Source organism: Peromyscus leucopus, chromosome 1, assembly GCF_004664715.2.
Source record: "Peromyscus leucopus breed LL Stock chromosome 1, UCI_PerLeu_2.1, whole genome shotgun sequence".
Lineage (NCBI taxonomy): Eukaryota > Metazoa > Chordata > Mammalia > Rodentia > Cricetidae > Peromyscus > Peromyscus leucopus.
Genome location: NC_051063.1, coordinates 77,605,532 through 77,617,924, shown reverse-complemented (window position 1 = coordinate 77,617,924; position 12,393 = coordinate 77,605,532). Strand labels below are relative to the sequence as shown.

The 12,393-nt window shown below is 62.0% G+C and overlaps 3 protein-coding genes across 8 annotated transcripts; all 3 read right to left on the bottom strand.

The window, feature by feature from the left end:
• Pagr1 (PAXIP1 associated glutamate rich protein 1) lies at positions 1 to 2,317 on the bottom strand. Its single transcript, XM_028885545.2, has 3 exons — positions 1,420 to 2,317; positions 1,169 to 1,251; positions 1 to 411 (listed from the first exon to the last, which is right to left on the bottom strand). Exons 1-3 carry the CDS (start codon positions 1,890 to 1,892, stop codon positions 212 to 214), a joined length of 756 nt encoding a protein of 251 aa, XP_028741378.1. The 5' UTR covers positions 1,893 to 2,317; the 3' UTR covers positions 1 to 211.
• Positions 2,318 to 2,511: 194 nt separating this feature from the next.
• Positions 2,512 to 6,132, bottom strand: Prrt2 (proline rich transmembrane protein 2). The gene is made up of 4 exons (XM_028885544.2): positions 5,940 to 6,132; positions 4,353 to 5,301; positions 3,834 to 3,966; positions 2,512 to 3,678 (listed from the first exon to the last, which is right to left on the bottom strand). Exons 2-4 carry the CDS (start codon positions 5,241 to 5,243, stop codon positions 3,668 to 3,670), a joined length of 1,035 nt encoding a protein of 344 aa, XP_028741377.1. The 5' UTR covers positions 5,244 to 5,301; positions 5,940 to 6,132; the 3' UTR covers positions 2,512 to 3,667.
• A 317-nt stretch (positions 6,133 to 6,449) lies between these two features.
• Maz (MYC associated zinc finger protein) lies at positions 6,450 to 11,960 on the bottom strand. 6 transcript variants are annotated; one of them, XM_037210468.1, is made up of 6 exons: positions 11,138 to 11,419; positions 10,205 to 11,064; positions 9,791 to 9,854; positions 9,356 to 9,527; positions 7,961 to 8,059; positions 6,450 to 6,556 (listed from the first exon to the last, which is right to left on the bottom strand). In XM_037210468.1, the coding sequence occupies exons 1-6, from the start codon at positions 11,327 to 11,329 to the stop codon at positions 6,468 to 6,470; spliced, it is 1,476 nt and encodes a 491-aa protein (XP_037066363.1). In that variant the 5' UTR covers positions 11,330 to 11,419; the 3' UTR covers positions 6,450 to 6,467. The 6 variants fall into 6 exon arrangements, with proteins under 6 accessions (XP_037066363.1, XP_028741383.1, XP_028741380.1 ...); XM_028885550.2 differs by lacking the exon at positions 6,450 to 6,556 and adding an exon at positions 11,863 to 11,960 and having other exon boundaries at positions 7,025 to 8,059; positions 11,138 to 11,224; XM_028885547.2 differs by lacking the exon at positions 6,450 to 6,556 and adding an exon at positions 8,380 to 8,604 and having other exon boundaries at positions 7,025 to 8,059; positions 11,138 to 11,496.
• Positions 11,961 to 12,393: the final 433 nt, after the last annotated feature.

Here is a 12,393-nt window from a genome sequence, read left to right as displayed (position 1 = left end):
TAAGAGAAGATCAGTCTGCATCTTTTATTAGACTCAGCGAATCCAGCTCAGAACTGCAAACAGACACTCAACAGAGCACACACTCTCCCGCAAGGCACTGAGCTGCGAGCTTGAGGCTTTTTTCTGTGACAAGTTCCCCAGAGCCTGGGCTGGGCAAGGCTGGCCACGCCCAGGGGAAACAGTCTGCACCTGTAGGCCACAGCAGCCAGAGTCAGTACTTCCGCTGCCGGGGAAAGAGACTATTCCCCGAGGATCGCAGTGGAGGGCTGGCGGGGCTGGGGCCCTCCGAGTCTAAGCTGAAGAGGTCTCTCCCAGTCCGGAGGATCTGTTCTTCTAGTTTCTTATGTCGCTTCATGTCCGAGAGGACCTTATCCAGACGGGCCTCACGTTTCTGGCTCCGGGCTGAGCTTCCTAAGGCAGAAAACGGGACAGGATTGAGGTAGTGAGTACCTCTGACCCCTACACTTACAGACCTTGTTGAACACATGCATTTTGGGCCTCAGCACAGAGCAGCTTAGGGCTGGGCCACACACAGGATGACGGACACCCATAATGCGATGGCTATTGAACATACCTATCGGACGGACACACACACACACACACACACACACACACACACACACACGCAAAGGTCCTGGGGCACTGGGGTGGGGACAGAGGACACACGACTCAGATTCTCCCTGGACATGCTCTTCCTCCCTGTCATAGAATCCTCTGCAGGACTACAAGCACAGAAACGACGGGACTTCACTATAAAGGACCGCTCTGGCTGCTCAGACCAGCAGCTGGGAGACCAGTCAGAACTGTGGAAACTGTCGAGCAAGAGAGATGGGGTTAAAGGTAGATCCATAGATGCAGAGCTAGTGGAACTTGACCCGCTGGAAGAGAACTCAAGGATTCTGAGAGTGAATTCTAGGAAGTCACGTGGGCTGGGATAGCGCCCGTCAGTTCTTGGTGATGTACACAGCACTACATAATTGTGTTCTAGAGAATACTGACCAGGAGGCTTTGGACTTCTGGCAATAAGCTGAAAGGAGCAGGAACCTTGGTAGGAAGGTCTGTGGGTCTCTTACAGGGAAGTAAGGCGCTGACCTAAGCCAGAGATACCCTGCCACGGTGGGTATGCTCCTTCCTGTACCTCCCATCAATTCTTCCCTCCTACTCGTACCTGGCGTACGTCTTCTGTCAATCAGTGAGTCCTTTGGTGTCATGGGCTCATCATCAAAGTCAAATTCTGTAGGCATGTGCGGCCTGAGACAGGGTGAACAGAGAATGAAGAGGGGTGAGGGAGGCCCCTCTCAAACACCTACCAGTACACCCCAGCCTGCTGGCGCATCCTTTCCTGCTCTTCCCCCCCCCCTCCAGTTTCTGTGCTCAGGAGATTAGTCCCAGGGACAATGTGTAAAGTTATGGCCTCACTTTTCCTCCTCCTCCTCTTTGGCCTCTGGCTCCTCATCTGATCTCTCCTCTTCACTCTGGGCTTCAGGAGTGGGCGGCCGGCGGGGCAGGATCTCCGCTTGAAGCTCCAGAGTACCTTGGGCAGCCAGCAGTTCGTAGAGCCGCTGGATTTCGGAGGGTGGGGGCATCCAGGACTGCCCACTGGCCGGCAGCTCCACCTCCTCATCGCTGCAGGGCACGCACCAGTCTTCCGAGTCTCCCTCGGCGCGCTCGGCGCCCGCAGCGCTGGGAGCGTCTAGCGCCTCCTCAGCCCTGGATCCCTCACGCCCGGCCTCCTCCTGACCTCCTTGCCCCTCTTCCTCGGCCTTACTAGCCGAGACAGAGGGACCTCCAGTGTCCTCCACCGCCAGAGCCTGGAGGCCGGAAGTCACTTCCCCTTCTTCAGACAGAGGCGCCGCTGTGCTGCCTGCAATGGTTCCATGGCCCAAGGACATAGAGTACTAGGAAAGCCCAGCAAAACAGGAGCCTGGAGCACCAACCCAGGGTGCCTCCCCCCAAAGGACTGAGATCCACTGGGGTCTACGAAATCTCCAGGCAGCCCACCACCGACTGCGGCCACAGCACCGTCCCCAGGAGGGGGCGCTCAGCTCCCGGCCAGGACAGACCCCACCCCACGGATCCAGATCCAGAATCCTGCCGTTCCCGGGGGCCCGCGGAAACCACGCTCGGAGACGGAAAGGGAAGGGCCTGCTTCCTGGCTTTCACATCGCTCTCTCCACCACCGGGACGGGACTCATTTCCTTGGACCTCGCAGACCTAGTTCGCGTGCACTCCGCGGCCGTACAAACCTGGAGCTAAAACCCGCCTCCCAGGCTGCGCAGGGTCGCAGCACGCAGGCGCAGAGAAATGGCGCGCGGGGACTCCGCGGTAATCAAAGCTACTCGAAAGAGGAAACAGAAGGCTTGCGCATGCGCAGAGAGGCCGGTAGGCACCGCTAGCTTCGACCCACACTAAAGATGGCCACTGCGGCAGCGCATGCGTATTTCACCCGCTAGGGCCTGCCAGAAAGCGGCACCTGGACTGCAAACCAACACAGGGACCAACTGAGGCGAGTCTCATGCATTCTGTTTATTGGTGTTTAAGAATCATGCAGCATTCAGCATACAAAAAGGGAGACTCAGTTTGATTTTTTTTAAAGGAATTTTAGTTTCCCCCAACTTTTTTTTGAAAGAAAGGAAACAAAAAAAAACCCCTCCACCAACTCCGAAATGCATCACAGCTGGCTCCCTGCCTCCTCAGAGGGCTGTCGCGTGCAAACCTCCCTCATCCTCTTAGAGAATTACAGAGCTCGCCCAACCCTCCCTCGCTCGCTCCCTGCAGCTGAGAACTTTGGTCCTCCCCCCCCCCACACCTCTTTTTCTTTTTTAATTCTACTGTTTACAAAGCAAGTGAATGGCCCCAACCCCTCAGACCTTCAAACTCGGAGGTTAAAAAGCCCAAACGGGCAGGTCACCGGCGGACCCTTCGGCCGCCGCACTCCTCCCTCCCCGGGACGTTCAGAAGGAGGACTCCCACTCTCGTGCAAGTCCCCCAGGGGAGGCCTGGCTTGCCAACTTCTCGACCCAATAGGCACCTTAGGGATTGGGGTCGGAGTATGGTCTGGGCCCGGGTGGTCCCCAGTAGAGAACAGTCAGCGCCCCTAGCTAGGCAGTCCCCCCTCGGCCTGACCGAATACTGCAGTTTCTGCAGAATGAATGGCGGCAGAGAGTGAAGATGCTCAGGGGAGATGAGAAGGGGAGGGGCAAGGGGAAGAGATGTCACGGAAGGAAGGGAAGAATGGGTTAGATACCAAGACAAGGGAAGGTAGGAGGTCAGGGTTAATTAAGGTTCAGAGGATGCCAGAGGCAGGAAGAAGTGCCGGGCGGGGGTGGGGGGTGCTGGGAGAGATGCAGAGGTGCAGAATACAATTTAGATGTTCAGGAAGGCTTCCAGAAGTGCAGAGGGGTTTTTCAGAGTGCAGGGTTGGGGAGGCCAAGAGGCAGGAGGGGAGATTCGCAGGCCAAAGTGCAGGGAGAAAGGGCGCCTAAGGCTGGCAGGGGAGCCTGGCAGGATGCAGGAGCAGGAAAGAGGCTGTAAACAAGGCTGCTCAGGCTCCCTTGGTCCCTAGGGATGGGGGCCAGGGCCATGGACTGGGCTTCCCCCAGGGTAGGGATGGACCCAAGACAGCTCCCAACAGGAAGAAAAGTCTTGGAATGCAGGGCAGAGCCCCTCACTTATACACTGTGGGAGAGGAGAGCCACAGACAGACAGGGAAGGAGACAGGGAGAGACAAAGGAATAGGGAGGACAGACAGGAGAGAGCAGGGTCAGGGGTTAGTAAAGCTGCCCTTGCCAACCCTTCCGCTCCTCCCTCTCCTCTCCCCGACCCCCACTCACCGCCTAAGTTGATGACGCAGGAGGCGATGATGATGAGGACCCCCCCTACCAGCGCCACGATGCTTAAGAGCTTGGCTACTCGGCCCAGACGCTGCGCCCCATCCACGTCCCCCTGCTGCAGGCTGTTCCGGGACTGGGGTGAGGGTGAGGGGTTTGGAGGTATCATGGCCCAGGTCAGCAGCAGCCAGCCCAGCAGGGACCAGGTGAGAGAGTCCAGAGGAAGGAGGTCAGCCCCGTGGGGTTGAGAAAGGAAGGAGGATTGGGAGTGCAGGAGGAAGAGGGCACGGGTCAGCAAGGTTGTCTGAAACACCTTTCTCCTCCCCTCCCGCCTCAAGGGGTAGGGCAGGAGTGGCTTGGAGGGTTAGATCCCAGGGAGAGACAAGCAAAGGCCCAGCAACTGGGCAAGTGGGATCCATGCAGAGAGAGGCGAGGGAAGGTGTCCTTACTGGGGCTCTATTCGGACCCAGGCAGGAAGCTGGGAGCCACCAAATGCCTGGCCCAGGGTCCCTGGGGGCTCACCATGACGGCATAAGCGAAGGCCACAATGTTGACAGGCCACATGGGGCAGAAGCAGGACAGGATGGCAAGGATGATGTAGTCCCGAGGTTTCTGGGTGCCATCACCCCCTTCCACCCCAGGCCCTGCCAGCTGGGAGCTGGGATGGCGGCTCAGGCTCCCTCGAGGAGATCCCGGATGCCCACTATGAACCCTTCCTTTTCGGTCCTCCTCAACCAGCTTCTGCAGCACCCGGGGGGGAGCCCCGTTGGCTGGTGGCGTTTTGGTTGAGGGTGGCGAATGAGGCTGGGGGGCTGGCCCCTCTTCCCCGTCACCGGCCTGAAGGGGAACCACTGCTCCATTTTCTTGCTTTTCGCCTACACTCTCTGTCAGGACCTCAGTGGCAGGGTCCTCCTGGGTGGGGGCCTCTGGCTGCAGGGGTAGCTTAGGAGCAGGCTGGGAAGTTGGCTGAGGGTCTGCCTGGGTGTTTAACTGGCAAGCAGGCTCTGAGATTGGCTCAGGAGGGGCTGCAGACTGCTGCTCAGGCCCCGGATCTGCTGCAGCCTCTTTGTTCACATCTGGTTTGGATGCTGGCTCTTGGCATTCGTCTTTGGGGCTGGGGCTGGCCTTGGGTTCTTCTCCTGGGTTTAAGCTGAGGTCTGTGGCCTGGACTGTTTCTGGGGCCTCGACTGGGGTCTCTGTGGTTCCTGGGGCCAGCTCAGCCTTAGGTCCTGAGTCCACAGGGGCCGCCGTGATATCTGGGCCTGACTGAAGGGCCTCTGGCTGCTCTGGAATCTCTGCTACAACCTGGGCAGGACCTAGTCCAGCTTCAGAATGGCCAGGTCCTTCTGTCTGGGTCTTGGAACTATCTTCTACCCCCTTCATCTCAGAGACCTCAGAGCTGCTGGCTGCCATCTTAGAGAAGGGAGAGAGGAGAGGGCCTGTGAGGAAACAGCCGTGCCACTGGCAGATCCTGGAAGAGGAGGAGACAGTCTTGGTGAGGAGGCAAGAGGGGCTGGCATCACCACAGGCCAAGGCTGGCCTGTGCTGTCCCTAGGGAGAGGAGGAAAAGTTGGAGTTTCCTTTGCTTTGAGGTGGGACACCCTTGGTGTTGAAGTGCTCTACCTGAAGTCTGCTTGGAGAGCCCTGGGAAGATAAACCCTTTTTCTAAACAGAACCGCTCCAGGTCTGTGCCTGGATCCATCCAACACACCCAACAAGACCCAGACTCTCAGACCCCACCTCGAAGGTACCCCAGCTCATCCAAATCTGTGCATAGCACAGACACTCCAACAGACAGACGGACAGAGAAGCCCACACATGCCGCTCCTTTTCTACCCTTCCCTTCTTTCCGGGCACCACCTGAGCAGTGCGGGTTTTCTTGCTGCGCATTTGGGCTCAAATGCCCCCTTCCTCCCCGCCCCTTTCTGGAGAGACCTGGCATCATCTTGTGCATCCCTTCTCAGCCCTTCTTTTAGGGGTTCCCTTGTCTTCCATGAAGCTGAGGGGGAGGGGATCCTCTCCCGATGGCATGGCGCACCCAGCACCACCCTCTAGTTCGCCTGGCACCTGCATTCCCATGCCACCCAGCTGTCTGTCGTCCACTCCTACCGGCGGCCTCAGTCCGTCCCAGTCTCATCCGCTGCCAGCCTCGGGACTGCTCCTGCGTCCCGCCGCCACTGCCGCTGCAGCAGCCGCAGACCGGGAGGGAACAAGTCTGTGAGCAACGAAGGGAGGTGGCGGACCTCCCCTCCTCTCTCCTCCCGGTTTGCTCGGCCCTTCTTCTCTGGTCCCCTCCCCTAAGCAGCACTGCTGCCGCGCCGCCCCCGCCCCTAGCACGCCTCCTGCCCCTCCCGGACAGCCCTAGGGAACCTCGTGCCAGGCCCCGTGTTACCTGGGTAACCGGCCCGGGGACCACTCGTGCCCCCTCCCTGCCCTTTCTCACGCGCACCTCCTGGCGGGGCACCCCCTTCCTATGTCCTCGGCCCCTCCCGCCCAACGGTCACCGGGGGATCCTGGCAGAGACCTGGGTTTGTGAGACCGACCAGTGAGGACTGGGAGGAGGCATCCTGAGCAGCATAGATGGGTTAAGGAGACAGGTCTACGTTTGGGGCGGCTGCAAGGGTACCGCGGCGGGTTTCAAGTGAAAGGAGCCTGCAGAACTGAAGCCTCCCTACTCCAGGAGAGCAACAGCAATGCGTGCTGGGAGCTTGAGGGTCTCTGGAAAGGTCTGAGCACAGCCCAGAAAAAGGAAATTCAGCAAGCTAGGCAGATAGATGCTCAGGGCCACCCTGGAACGGCTAGGGCAAACAGCCCATGACCACCATGGTTTACCCAACCCTCTGCATCTGCACCAACCATGGCCTCTGAAATGTGCAGGCATTTGGCGGGGCTCTGTGCAGCCTGCTGCTGGGTTGTGGAAGGGAGGATACCATGAATGGCCAGCTTGGGCATCCCAAACCTCCAGTGGGTATTCCCTAGAGATCTGGAATTTGTTCTCCACGGCCTCTGGATTCTTGAGGCCACCCTAAATCGGTGCTGTAGCTAGAGACTATACCTCAGGGGAGAAGTCAGCAATTTGCAGGGCCAGAGAAGTTGGGACTAAGCTGAAGGCCAACAAAGAACCCTTCCTCTCCCTAAAATGGACGAGGTGCACACACATGGAGCTTGGTGAAGAGAACTTAGCAACCCAGAGACACATTTTTATTTAAAATTTATTGTAATGGGGTCTGCGCAAAAGGAGGGAGGGGGAGGGGGGAACATGCAAGGGACACAGGGACACGATGACATGGCCAGGGCCACAGCTTCTGTTGTGGGAAAGAGGAGAAAAGACCAGGGCTGGGGCTGGGGGGGAAGAGGGAAGGGGGAGACACCGTGGCTGCATTCCCCCACCCCCAGGAAGCACCTCTTGTCCCTGGCTCTCCTCCTTCACCCTGGCCCCCAAGATTCCATCTCTCTTGTCCTGCCTCTGGCCCTGGTGGCTCCTTCTGACGCTCCCTTTGGCTTTTCCCTGGACAGACACTCCAGTAGGATGTTTAGGGTTTAACCACCCTACCTTACTGAAGGCATCCCTCTGCCTTCCCTGCTTCTGCCCCTCAGAAGACCACCTATCCCTCCTCTGGGACAGAATCTTAATCCCCCTCCTCTCTCTCCTCCCTCCCCCTGGGAAAAACAACAACAACAAAAAGAAAGCACCAACTCCCCAGGAAGGGCAGCAGACAGTAGGAGGGGCCTGAAGGAGGAGAGCACGAGACCTTCTAGGGAAAGGCTCACAGATAGATCCCTGGGAGGAAAGGCGAGGGGTGAAGGTTGAGGGCAGTGGCTGCTGCTGTCCTCTGCCTCCCCTGCCCAGTCCAGGGGACTTCAACACAACTCAAGGGACAGGTGTTTGTAGGGTCAGCTCTGATAGGGAGAAGAAAGGAGCAGGAGAAACATTGTTAAAACCTAGTGAATTCCTTCTTCCTCCTGTCTGGAGGCTCCTAGGTTGATGGAGAGCAGTGAGGAGCTGATGGGAAGAGGAGACTGTACCAAGAGAGCTTCCCTCCACTCTTCTCCTCTCCTCCATCAACTTGGAGCTCACCAGGGCTGGGAGGGAAGTGGCTGAGAGCTCACTGGTACCCCCTCTGCCCCAGAGAGGGAGCCCACAGCTGTGGGAGGGGCTGCCACTGCTGCTGCCGCCGCCGCCGCCGCTGCTGCCGCCGCTGCCGCCATTGGACAAACCTCACCGGTACCTACAGTGAGAAACACCAAGGATCACAGCACGCACAACCTGAATGGCAAGAAACATGCTCCGTACCCCAGACTTTCCAACTAGTTCCCTCCATCCCCTGGGACACAGCCGTTACTCACTTCCTATCTGGCCCCCGGAGGCTTTGGACTGCCTGCTTACCCAGATAGAGCAATTCTTTACTGCCCTCTCTGGACCCCAAGTCTCCCTAATCTGAGTGACAGACTGGCATCCCTGGCCTTCCTGAGATCCCCTATTGGGCCCTTTGAACTCCCTTGTCCCACACATCCCATCCTGCCCCCCCAGCCATGTCCCACACCTTGCCTGGTGGGTGCAGGGGTCCCCCTCAGCAGGTAGGCTGTGGCTGGGGGGCATCTCCCGGGATAGGAGGGGCGGCCCCCCCAAGATGGGTCTGCATGTGGCCGGCCAGCTGGGCAGGGGTCTTGCAGTGCACGCTGCACAGCTTGCACAGGATGCGGTCAGCCCGCGGGGCCTGGAGCCCATGGTCCTTCACTGCGTGGATGCGCAGGTATGCTGCTGTGGTGAAGCCTAGGGGGGGATGGGGGTGGGGGTCAGCCTGGTGGAGACCCCAGAGACAGGGCTGTTCTCCTAGGCTGGGGACGCCCTCCTCACATGGCACTGTCCTCCTCCCACCACATCCTTGGTAGGCTGGGGCCAACTACTCCACGGGGACAGAGCCCTTCCTTCCCTGAGCTTGGGGCCTGGTTTGAGTGGTGCCTGTTTCTCAATCCTCAGTATCTAGAGATCTCCCCCCACACCTGGGAGATCTCTCCCAGGTGACAGGACACTGTGGCCTAGCTTTTTGAAGGGTTGACTCTCAGTAGAGACGGCTGTGTCCCCCCTCTCCAGTGCCCCAAATCTCAGCTCGTTTAGTGAGTAACCACATGAAGACAGCTTTCTGTCACTGGGCAGGGTGTGACTGTTACACCCATGCTGATGGACTCCACTTGCCCCAGGAGCTGGAGACAAGAACTTGTGGCTGCAAAGTTGAAAGCCTGGGGACTGGCTTTCTTGAGCACTCCTTTCACAAAGCAACCATGTCCCACTTCATTGTCCCCAGGCACACCCGGGAGGCTGAGTCTCTGGTACTGTCTCCTCTGAGCCATGGCACAGAACTTAGTGATGTCCAGTTACTTTCAAGGCTGGTGTGCTTGCTTCTTAAAGGGCTCTCTACAAGCCACGAGCTCTTGGCTACAGCGCCCCTAACCCACACTCGTGAAAACCCCACCAGCTGTGCCCCCACGCTGCCCCCGCCCTCCCGACACCCCTTAGCGTGTACCTTTGTTACAGAGTTCACAGACATGGTGAGGGCCCTGGCTGTGCACCTTCATGTGGTCCGAAATATAAGCCGAGCTCAGCATCTTGCCACACACATGACATGGCACCTTCTCCTCGTGTCGGACTGTGTGCGCGCGGAGTCGGTCCTTCGTGGCGAAAGCTGCCTCACATTTCTGGGGGGGAGGGCGTGGGGGGGTCACAGGAGAGTTAAAGCTTCGGGGAGGAGAGAAGGGAGCAAGATAAAGGGATCAGAGCCTTGGGGGTCTTTGATCTGTAGGAAATGGGCGTGAGATGACCAGGCCTTGAAGGAGAAATGCGAAAATGGAGTGAAAAGGCAAAAAGAGAGAGAAAAAGGGGGTCTGAGAGGTTGACCTCAGACAGCTACAGTGAGGATCAAAATCATGAAAACCCGAAGAGGCGGCGGCGGGCTTCCTACCTCACATTTGAAGGGCCGCTCTGTCGAGTGCACTTGTCTGACGTGACTGTTGAGGTGATCCGGCCTAGGGAGATGTGAAGGTGGGGGGCGGGTTAGGCGAGGTGTGCCTCCAATCTTCCTAGCTTCCTCCACAGGCCCCAGCGTTCCCCCCCCCCCCAGCTTGGGCCCTTAGGCAGGAAACCCCTCCAACTGGGGCTCTCTCTCTGCCCAGAGGCAGCTCGCCTGCAGCCCAAAGACCCACCTCCTCTAGGGTTCCACCCCCTGCTCCCAGGAACCGCGAGGCTCTCTCCCCTCCTCCCTGGGAGGGGTTCCCGTCCCCAGCAGCGGGAGCCGCCTCCCCACCAGCCAGACGGACCACCTCGTTGCCCTCCCCGCCCCCCACGGGCCTAGTGGGCGGCCGAGGCCCCTGCACACCGGGAGAAGCTCTTGCCACAGTGGGAGCAGTTGTAGGGCTTGTGCACAGCGCCGTCATGTGAGCGCACGTGGTAACTCATGCGGTCCTTGCGCTTGAAGCGCTGCTGGCACACAGGGCACTGGTAGGGCTTCTCGTCCGAGTGCGACAGCTTATGTCGGTTCAGGTGGTAGACGTCGCGGAAGGCCTTGCCGCACATCTCGCAGGCGTGATTCTTCCGGATGCGCTTCCCCGAGGCGGTCGTGGTCACAACGCCACCGGCCGCCACCGCGGCGGTGCCTCCGCCAGCCCCGGCTTCTCCCCCTCCCCCGCTGGCCCCGCTCAGCTGGGGCACGCTCAAGAGGCTCAGGGGCACCATGGTGGGCATCTTCATAGCACCCGACGGGACCCGGCCGGCCTTGGCTCCGGTGTGGATGGCTTCGTGCCTCCGCAGGTTGTAGCCGTTCTTGAACTCCTTGGCGCACAGGGCGCAGATGTAGGGCCCCTTGCTCTTTGTCTTCTTCTCCAAGACCGATGCAACGGGGGCCACGGCGACAGTGGAGGTCGGGGCGACGACGGCGGTGGCTGCCGCGGCGGCGGCGGCGGCGATGGTGGCGGCCGCGGCGGGGGGCGCGGCTTCGGCGGCGGGTGCGGAGACGGCAGGGGGTGGCGGAGGAGGCGCCGGAGGCTGCTTCAGGGCCGCTGTGTCCACGGTGGAGGCGGCGGCGGGGGCTGGGGGGGCAGTCACCACTGCAGCGGCCGCCGCGGCCGCGGCCGCAGCGGCGGCGGCCGACTCCTGCGCGGCGGCGAGGACCGGGAGCAAGTCCACTTGGAGGGGCTCGGCCGCCGGGGCCTGGGGCGTGGGTGGGGGCGCCGGCGCGGCCTGCAGAGACAAGGCGCCGTGTGGGCCGCGGTCGCTGGTCGGCGCCTGCCCGCCCGGCCCGGCCCCTACTCACCTGGAATGGACTCTGGGCGCAGCCCTGGGAGGCAAAGAAGCGGGACTGGAGCTCAGCCCCGACCTGCAGGGGGTTCTGGGCGTGACCCTGAGGTGGCGGGAAGGAGTTCATGAGGCCGCCCACCCCCCGGGAGTCCAGGCCCAGCACGGGGAAGGGGGGGGCCAGCAGCGTGCAAGGGAACACGGGGAACATGGCCTCGGCCACGGTGGGGCCCCCGGAGCTCAGCGGGAGCCGGGGGCACGGGCCGCGCGGGGCCCGGGCTCGGGCGCCGCCCCCGGCCGGCCGGGTTGGGCCGAGCCGAACGCATGGCCCGAGGGCCGCCCCGCCGCCCGCGCACCCCGGCCGGCGGGAGGGAGGGAAGGAGGGCGTCTTGTGGGGCGCGGAGCGCGGCGGCGGCGGCGACGCCCCCTGGGTGGGGGCGAGAGGCCCCGCGGGGCCGGGGGCCGGGGCCGGGGCGGGGGCCCGGGCGGCGGCGGCGGCGGCGGCGGCGGTGGCGGCGGTTGGAGCCCGGCGGGGCGGGGTGGGGGGAGCGAGGGAGCAGCTTCGGCCCCCGCCGCGCGCGCGCGCGCCCAGCCGGCGCCTCGGGGAGGGCGGGGGAGGGCGCGAGGGAGGGAGGGGGACAGCTGCGCGCGCACCGGGCGCGCGGAGGGGGGTGGGACGGGAGGGCGGGCGGGCGGGAGGGGGTGTGGGAGGGGGGGCAGGGGCGGGGGGGCGGGGGTTGTTACCTGGAAGATGAAGCTGCTCCAGTTGCTGGGATCCATGGCGGAGGGAGGAGGGAGGTGGCTCGCGCTCACCCCGGGGCGGGAGGAGGCGGCGGTGGGGGAGGGGGGCCCGGGGAGGAGGCGCGCAGGGAGGGAGGGGGGAAGAGGGTGGGGGAGCGGAGCACACTGCGCGCCGGAGGGCGGGCGGGCGGGCGGGCGGGGGGCGCGAGGACACACAAGAGGCTGGAGCGGGCGCGAGCGCGAGCGCGCGCGGGGCCGGCGGGAGGGGGGAGGCTCGGGAGGGACTCTGGGGGGAGGAGGGACCGGGGAGCCACCCAGCCGCCCGAGTCGCCCCGAGCGCGAGACCCTCGAGACGGCCGCTGATTGGCTGGCGGTGGTGCAGGTGGTGGGCGCGCGGGAGACCGGGCGGCTTCGCTTCCCCCACTTGAGCGCCTCCGCCCCCCACTTCCCTCTGCCCGCAGCCGTTATTTCGCGCGCACGCGCACACACCACCGATGGCGTCCTGAGCGGCGTGGGGAGCGCGCCCAGGGAGTT